The following is a 9,178-nucleotide window of genomic DNA, read 5'->3' as shown; positions in this document are numbered from 1 at the left end:
AGATGAGACGTTAAACCCAAGCCCCGTCTGCCCCTCTCAGTTGGACGTAAAAGGTCCCACGGCCACTACTTGGAAGAACAGCAGGGTAGTTCTCCCCCGGGGTCCTGGGCTGATATTTATCCCCTAACCAACACCACTAAACAGATGATCTGGTCATTATCTGTTTGTGGGATCTTGCTATGCGCTATTTGGCTACCGCATTTCCCTACATTACAACAGTGACTACACTTCAATAAAAGTATGTTGTCAGCTATGAAGCGCTTTGGGATGTCATGAGGTCGTGAACAGCGCTGTAAAAATACAAGATTTTCCTCTTCAGTCTGGGTTTCGGACTCGTTGCTTGGTAATCGGGCTCTGGGAATTTCCCCTCCTGCACTGTGACATCAACATACACGGGGCTGGATCCTCCGACCTTCGAGATTCAAATTCCTGCGCTGTAAATCATTTGCTTCAAGTGGGGGAAATAAATCGAGAGAAGGAAAAAAAAATTTGTTTTGTAAAAAATATAAATAGACTGACTGCAGTGTTGCGAAACTTGGCCGGGTTCCAGAGACTTCCTATTATGTGATGGCTCCGTGCCTCAATACGAATTCTCCGCCCCAACGCTGAGCTCATCGATGTGAATGAGGTCACTCATGGGAAACCTCCACAGCTGGCTATATAAAGGAGGGACCGTCTCTGGGATCCCACACAACTCTGGTGGAGATGAACGCGGAGATGGAATGCAGCATCTGTTACTGTACCTACGCCAGGGGGTCCCGGACCCCTAGGGTCTTGCCGTGCCAACACGCCTTCTGCAACGCCTGCCTCCTCGCCCTCCTCTCCCTGGCCGAGCCCGACGCCTCGGGCCTCCGCCAGCTCTTCTGCCCCCTTTGCCGGCGGCCCACCCAGGTGCGGAAGGACGGGAAGGATCTCCTGCTGCCCGTGGACCCCCGCCTCTGGGAACAAGTGCTGGCGGCAGGGTCCCAGGAGGCGGAAGAGGAAGAGGAGAGGACGAACAATGCGGCTGCTCTCAAGCGAAGGGCCAAGAGGTGGGCCAAGATTCTGAAGAAGAGCTTGGGTCTTCAAAGGCAGAGTCCCTCAAATGCGAATGGTAAGGACAAGACTCCATGGTGAGGAACGGGGAGGGTTTAACCAGAAGTCTAGATTGGGAGAATGTTGGAGCATGCGACCGTGATTTAAGACAATACTGGGGGTTAGGATGACACAGACTGTGAGACTGAAGAACATTGGAACAGGAGGAGGCCATTCAGCCCCTCGAGCCTGTTCCGCCCATTCAATCAGATGATCTGCATCTTAACTCCATCTACCCACCTCGGTTCCGCATCGCTCAATACCCTTACCCAACAAAAATCTATCGATCTCAGGTTTGAAATTTGCATGGTGATATTTCCGTTCGATTTCTTTAGTTGCGGGGGAGGGTGGGAGCAATTCTTTCCCCCGTTCCCTCCCTCGCCGATTCCCCGTGTATCGCGGCCCTGCTTTCGGGGGGGAAATAGTCACCGGGCCAGCCTGTCCTTCACCGTGCTGGCGGAACGAGCAGGCAGGTAAGACAGTTCTGAGACTCCCGTTGTCGGGCAGATCGTTCGCAAATCTTTGAAGTTGGCAGAACAAGTTGAGAAGGCGGTTCGAAAAAACATACCGGATCCTGGGCTTTATAAATAGACTCATAGGGAGTGATTTTAGGAGGCAAATGCGGGTGCGTTGGGGGGAAAACTAAATGCACCTACCTTTGAAACCTGCTCCAATGTCCGATGTCTCCCCCTCCGATGTCCCCCCTTCACCCTCCCGATGTCCCCCCGATCTTCCCCCAATGCTCCCCCCGATCTTCCCCCAATGCCCCCCCGATCTTCCCCCCGATGTACCCCAATCTTCCCCCGATGTCCCCCCCGATGTTCCCCCCGATGTCCCCCGATCTTCCCCTCACCCCCCTGATCTTCCCCTCTCCCCCCTTGATCTTCCTCTCTCCCCCAATCTTCCCCTCTCTCCCCCTGATCTTCCCCTCTCTCCCCCTTGATCTTCCCCTCTCTCCCCCTTGATCTTCCTCTCCCCCCCCCCGATCATCCCCTCTCCCCCCCGATCATCCCCTCTCTCCCCCCCGATCATCCCCTCTCTCCCCTCGATCATCCCCTCTCTCCCCCCCGATCATCCCCTCTCTCCCCCCCGATCATCCCCTCTCTCCCCCCCGATCATCCCCTCTCTCCCCCCCGATCATCCCCTCTCTCCCCCCCGATCATCCCCTCTCTCCCCCCCGATCATCCCCTCTCTCCCCCCCGATCATCCCCTCTCTCCCCCCCGATCATCCCCTCTCTCCCCCCCGATCATCCCCTCTCTCCCCCCCGATCATCCCCTCTCTCCCCCTCGATCATCCCCTCTCTCCCCCCGATCTTCCCCTCTAGCCCCTCGATCTTCCCCTCTAGCCCCTCGATCTTCCCCTCTAGCCCCTCGATCTTCCTCTCTCCCACCTCGATCTTCCTCTCTCCCCCTCGATCATCCCCTCTCCCCCCCGATCTTCCCCTCTAGCTCCTCGATCTTCCCCTCTAGCCCCTCGATCTTCCCCTCTCCCACCTCGATCTTCCCCTCTCCCCTCTGATCTTCCCCTCTCCCCTCTGATCTTCCCCTCTCCCCTCTGATCTTCCCTTCTACCCCCTCGATCGTCCCCTCTCCCCCCCACCCCCCCGATCTTCCCTTCTCCCCCCCACCCTGGTCTTCCGTTCCAGTGCTGGATGACGTCTTGCTCTCTCTCTTTCAAAAGGGGGAATTGGATAAATATTTGAAAAGGAAAAATTTCCAGGTCTATGAGGAAAGAGCAGGAGGAGTGGGACCAATTGGATAGCTCTTTCAAAGAGCCGGCACAGGCTCGATGGGCTGAATGGCCTCCTTCTGTGCTGTGTAATTCTATGATTAATGTATAAGGTGTGGTTTTCAAGTGCTGTGCAGCTAATCTAACTCTGGTGACTGCCAGTCTTTTAATCTGATCTCGATTTTGATCTCTTTCAGCTGTCTGCGTGGACATGCGTGATATGGTTCTGATGGCGAGTTTTCAAATAATATGAGACAAAACGTCCAGCAAAGATCGAGGCACGAGTGAGCCATGAGTGGCGTGCGGACTAATCCGTGTTAAAGGGACAGCACTCCAGCGAGGGGAAAGGGGAAAGGAGTGGGGGCGAGGGGCATTTTCTCTGCTTTCCTGCAATGTCGACTTAGGGGGGGCCCTTTTCAAACAGAAGAAACGCACACACCCCCCCTCACCCAGGCCCCCTCCCCCTCAAGTAAAAGAATACCCCTTTCTTGAAGAGAAAACAACTTCCTCCTTGACGGCTTCTTTCCCAGCATGCTCCGAGAGGGCCGAGCGGAGGTCGAGATTGAGGGTCAAGAGCGAAGGTTGAGCGAGGTCAGGACGGCCTGACAGCAACGGGATTTACCTCGAAGAACCCGCCTCCAAACCAACAGCTGTGAATCCATTGACGGTGTCATCTCTTCGCTAAGAACCACCTCACGCTAATCAAGGCAACGGTCCAGTTTATGTCGAGGGCTGCTTTGTTTCTGTTGAATCAGGTCCTTCATTTGTTTAATTTGTGAAAGCTGCTTTCATTTCTGGCAGTGGCATAAGGGGAGGAGGGGGGGAAGAGATGTGACTTATCCTCGGGCGCGATGTTTGCGCCAGGTGTTGGCCGTTGTCAGGGTGGAGAGGGTTCAGTTAACCTCACCTCACCCGTCCCCACCCTTGAGCGAGACTTTTAACGACCACAGCTCCATGGCAATGCAGCCAGGCTTGTTGTTGTGGAGATGTTGTGGCATCGCCGTGGCGATGGGGCCCTGATCCTCCTCAAGTTGTGTAATGTTTCCAACCTGTGAATCACAAAACGAGTGCTGAACCGTGACTTAAGAACTTCCAACACATGGGGAAGGCTTGTTAAAGTCTAATTGGCGTTTTACTTGTCTCCAAAAATAGGCACCACCATTGGAATGACCTCTAACCTAGGCCTCACAGCCTGCAGTAGCCCCTGCCTGGGACACAGGACACAGGTGTGAGGAGAGGGGCAGGGAATAAAAATCCCTTATTCCAAAAATGATTTATACTGAAATAGGTAACAGATTCGTCGGTAATAATAGTTCGCCCTCTACCATCCTGGTAGTCGCATGGTACAAAGATAAGGGAGTTGTCACTAATCATAGCAATCAATCGCCATCAATTAGTCAACAACAGGCCCAGATATGAGGTGAGGTAAATCCACAGTGGTTGGAGAGCTTTGGGAACCATAGGCCCAAACTCACCTATTCCTCCCGAACGTCCTGCACTTACTACATGTCATGTCACAAATTACTCACAAAACGTATCCCAAGCGGTAATTACACCATCCTGTGTTGTACTGAGCTGTATAGACCACCAAGGGCCCTAGTCTGTTGCTAAGTCAGCGGGTCAAAAAATAAGCTGAATAGCTAGCGCCTGTTTTGCGCTGCCTGTCCAAGTCGAATTTCACCCCCATTGTGTTTCCTCACGGCTTCTGCTGTGCCAGAAGAAGAGGAGCTAACCGGCAGGGACGTTCCAGCCCGTGATCTCCCTGGTTCCTCAGTATTATCTTATAGATTAGAATAATTTCAATTTATTTTGTGACTTAGCCAGCACTTTAATTCATATCATATTGGTATATATATATATATATATGTATAAAACTGGATGAGCTCATTGTGTATTTGATAGTTATTTAAAAAAAATAAAATTATTGTGAAGTAACTATGTTTACAGATGTTTCATTTTTTTGTGCGATGTATCTTTCTCCTCCCCAGTTCTGAAAATTCTTTCGAATGCCTATTAAAAGATCCCCCAGTGAAAGGACCCCAGTGGTGGGGATTGCAATATCTCCCCCCACTCCCACTCCCCCACCATATAAAAGTGCTTGTTTAAATACACTTGAGAATCTCCTCTGGCGATGTTCCCAGTTACACGGAGGAAACGGTGACCTGAAAAGTCTGCCGCTGACCCTGTCAAAGTTCGTGGGGGGGTCACAGGTCGGGCATGCAAAAGCACAGGGACATTAGGAACGGAAGGAGGCCGTTCAGCCCCTTCGAGCCTGCTCTGCCATTCAATCAGATCATGGCAGACCTGAACCTCAACTCCATTTTCCCGCCTTTGCTCCATATCCCTTAATACCCCTTCCCAACAAAAATCTATCGCTCTTAGTCTTGAAAGCTCCAATTGACCCCCAGCCTCAGCAGCCTTTTTGGGGGAAGGGAGTTCCAGATTTCCACTCCCCTTTGTGTGAAGAAGTGCTTCCTGACATCACCCCTGAATGGCCCAGCTCTAATTTTAAGGTTATGCCCCCTTGTTCTGGACTCCCCCCACCAGAGGAAATAGTTTCTCTCTATCGACCCTATCAAATCCTTTTAACATTTTAAACACCTCAATTAGATCACCCCTCAACCTTCTATGCTCGCAGGAATACAAGTCTATGCAACCTGTCCTCATAATTTAATCCTCTAAGCCCCAGTATCACCCTCTTCAAGGCCAATATATCCTTCCTGAGGTGCGGAGCCCAGAACTGAACGCAGTGCTCCAGATGGGGTCTGACCAGAGCTCTGTACAACTGAAGCATCGTTTCCACCCATTTGTATTCCTTTTGAGATAAAAGCAAGTCTTTGGCGGTATGGAGGTGGGGGGACACATTTGTATTGATCTCCAACCCCACCCCCACCAAAGACCCCGGAAATGCCAGCAGCAGATCTCCATCCTGGGGCAAGGGGTATGGAAGTCTGTCGGAACGACTGCACCATCTTGGGGTTAACCTTGGGGCTATGCTCACTGTAATAGGAGGAAAATGGCGGGTAGATCGGGGCAGCCCCCGCGCCACAGCGCCACCAGTGGTGGGAGGACCAAAAGGGAGGCAGTGCGGTGAGGGAGCGGGTGTTTACCACGACACTTTAGGTGTGACAAAATCGTGGCTTTCACCACCTCAGGACATCTCAAAGCGCAGCAAGCTCCCACAAACAGCAATGTGCAAATCGAAGAAGAACACAACTGCAGAAATAACTGATTCCACGTTGACTTTATCATCTGGGACGTAATGGCCATGGCCATAAGGCCTTGACTGCTTGATATGTTGTTAGCTATATGCTATCTCAGATGGAAAGACTTGCATTTCTGTAGCGCCTTTCACGACCTCGGGACGTCCCAAAGCGCTTCACAGCCAATTGAGTACTTTTGGAGTCACTGTTGCAATGCAGGAAATGCGGCAACCAATTTGTGCACAGCAAGATCCCACAAACAGCAATGCGATAAATGACCAGCTAATCTGTTTTAGTGATGTTGATTGAAGGATAAATATTAGCACAGAACACCCGGGAGAACTCCCCTGCTCTTCTTCGAAATAGCAGCCGTGGGATCTTTTACATCCACCTGCGAGGGCAGACAGGGCCCGTGGTTTACTGTGTCATCCGAAAGGCTCCGTCAGTACTGGCACTGGGAGTATCAACCCAGATTATGGGCTCAAGTCACTGGAGTGAGACTCGAACCCACGACCTTCTAACTCAGGGATGAGAGAGTGCGACCCGCTGAGCCACGGCCGATACCCTGAAAATTAGCAGTACACCCGATCCCATCAGTATGTTGCCAGACGAGGTAGGTTAAAATTGCCCCCTCAATTACTTCAGTGGGGGGAGGAGGGAGTTGCACAAAATGGATGTCATTGTGCTCTCCCCTGCAGAAACAGCACCAACTTTTTTTTTATTTGTTCATGGGATGTGGGCGTCGCTGGCGAGGCCGGCATTTATTGCCCATCCCTAATTGCCCTTGAGAAGGTGGTGGTGAGCCGCCTTCTTGAACCGCTGCAGTCCGTGTGGTGACGGTTCTCCCACAGTGCTGTTAGGAAGGGAGTTCCAGGATTTTGACCCAGCGACGATGAAGGAACGGCGATATATTTCCAAGTCGGGATGGTGTGTGACTTGGAGGGGAACGTGCAGGTGGTGTTGTTCCCATGTGCCTGCTGCTCTTGTCCTTCTAGGTGGTAGAGGTCGCGGGTTTGGGAGGTGCTGTAGAAGAAGCCTTGGCAAGTTGCTGCAGTGCATCCTGTGGATGGTACACACTGCAGCCACAGTGCGCCGGTGGTGAAGGGAGTGAAAGTTTAGGGTGGTGGATGGGGTGCCAATCAATCGGGCTGCTTTATCTTGGATGGCGTCGAGCTTCTTCAGTGTTGTTGGAGCTGCACTCATCCAGGCAAGTGGAGAGTATTCCATCACACTCCTGACTTGTACCTTGTGGATGGTGGAAAGGCTTTGGGGAGTCAGGAGGTGAGTCACTCGCCTCAGAATACCCAGCCTCTGACCTGCTCTTGTAGCCACAGTATTTATGTGGCTGGTCCAGTTAAGTTTCTGGTCAATTGTGACCCCCAGGATGTTGATGGTGGGGGATTCGGCGATGGTAATGCCGTTGAATGTCAAGCGGAGGTGGTTAGACTCTCTGTTGTTGGAGATGGTCATTGCCTGGCACTTGTCTGGCGCGAATGTTACTTGCCACTTATCAGCCCAAGCCTGGATGTTATCCAGATCTTGCTGCATGCGGGCACGGATTGCTTCATTATGTGAGGGGTGCGAATGGAACTGAACACTATGCAATCATCAGCGAGCATCCCCATTTCTGACCTTATGATGGAGGGAAGGTCATTGATGAAGCAGCTGAAGATGATTGGGCCTAGGACACTGCCCTGAGGAACTCCTGCAGCAATGTCCTGGGGCTGAGATGACTGGCCTCCAACAACCACTACCATCTTCCTTTGTGCTAGGTATGACTCCAGCCACTGGAGAGTTTTCCCCCTGATTCCCATTGACTTCAATTTTACGAGGGCTCCTTGGTGCCACACTCGGTCAAATGCTGCCTTGATGTCAAGGGCAGTCACTCTCACCTCACCTCTGGAATTCAGCTCTTTTGTCCATGTTTGGACCAAGGCTGTAATGAGATCTGGAGCCGAGTGGTCCTGGCGGAACCCAAACTGAGCATCGGTGAGCAGGTTATTGGTGAGTAAGTGCCGCTTGATAGCACTGTCGACGACACCTTCCATCACTTTGCTGATGATTGAGAGTAAACTGATGGGGCGGTAATTGGCTGGATTGGATTTGTCCTGCTTTTTGTGGACAGGACATACCTGGGCAATTTTCCACATTGTCGGGTAGATGCCAGTGTTGTAGCTGTACTGGAACAGTTTGGCTGGAGGCGCGGCTAGTTCTGGAGCACAAGTCTTCAGCACTACAGCCGGGATGTTGTCGGGGCCCATAGCCTTTGCTGTATCCAGTGCACTCAGCCGTTTCTTGATATCACGTGGAATGAATCGAATTGGCTGAAGACTGGCTTCTGTGATGGTGGGGATATCGGGAGGAGGCCGAGATGGATCATCCACTCGGCACTTCTGTCTGAAGATGGTTGCAAACGCTTCAGCCTTGTCTTTTGCATTCACGTGCTGAACTCCGCCATCGTTGAGGATGGGGGTGTTTACAGAGCCTCTTCCTCCAGTTAATTGTTTAATTGTCCACCACCATTCACGACTTGATGTGGCAGGACTGCAGAGCTTTATCTCGGTAGTGGGTGGGGGAAGGTTTGGGTGATGCACAGTACAGGTACGTCTCCTCTAACCCCTCCCCCCCCCCCCCCACCTCTGCTCTGGCTGGGTATAGCAAACTCTGCTCACTGTACCGCAGTTGCATCCTCTGGCCTACGACTCTCTTGCCCCCCTCCTCCCAGCTCATTAACTCTCCTCTAGCCTCCTACCAAGCACTACCTTCCTCATCCCAGCCCCCTGCCCCCCACGACCTTTAACCCTGCTCTACCTTCCCTCTAACCCCTTCAGAGGGGAGTGTGCTGACACATGAAGTAGAGCAGGATCTGTACTGATAAGGGGGGGCAAGAGAATATAACCAAAGATCCCTCTATTTCAAAGAAGACCAGGGGGAGTTCTCCCCTGTGCACTGGGCTAATATTTATCCATCAACCAACATCACTGAAAAAAACCCAGATTATCTGGTCATTATCTCATTGCTGTCTGTGGGATCTTGCTGTGCACAAATTGTGCTACTGTGTTTTCCTGCATTACAACAGTGACTATACATCAAGAAAGTTCTTAATTGGCTGCAAAGATCTTCGGGACGTCCTGAGGTGGTGAAAGGTGCTATATAAATGCAAGGTCTTTTT

At 51.8% G+C, this 9,178-nt stretch overlaps 1 protein-coding gene across 1 annotated transcript; it reads left to right on the top strand.

Annotated features, from left to right (window-relative positions):
* Positions 1-676: 676 nt before the first annotated feature.
* On the top strand, positions 677-4,738 carry LOC137302389 (E3 ubiquitin-protein ligase RNF186-like). The gene is made up of 2 exons (XM_067972021.1): positions 677-1,093; positions 3,001-4,738. The coding sequence occupies exons 1-2, from the start codon at positions 706-708 to the stop codon at positions 3,054-3,056; spliced, it is 444 nt and encodes a 147-aa protein (XP_067828122.1). The 5' UTR covers positions 677-705; the 3' UTR covers positions 3,057-4,738.
* The last annotated feature ends 4,440 nt before the right edge of the window (positions 4,739-9,178 follow it).

Source organism: Heptranchias perlo, chromosome 35, assembly GCF_035084215.1.
Source record: "Heptranchias perlo isolate sHepPer1 chromosome 35, sHepPer1.hap1, whole genome shotgun sequence".
Taxonomy (NCBI): domain Eukaryota; kingdom Metazoa; phylum Chordata; class Chondrichthyes; order Hexanchiformes; family Hexanchidae; genus Heptranchias; species Heptranchias perlo.
This window is presented reverse-complemented; position numbering and strand designations above follow the sequence as displayed.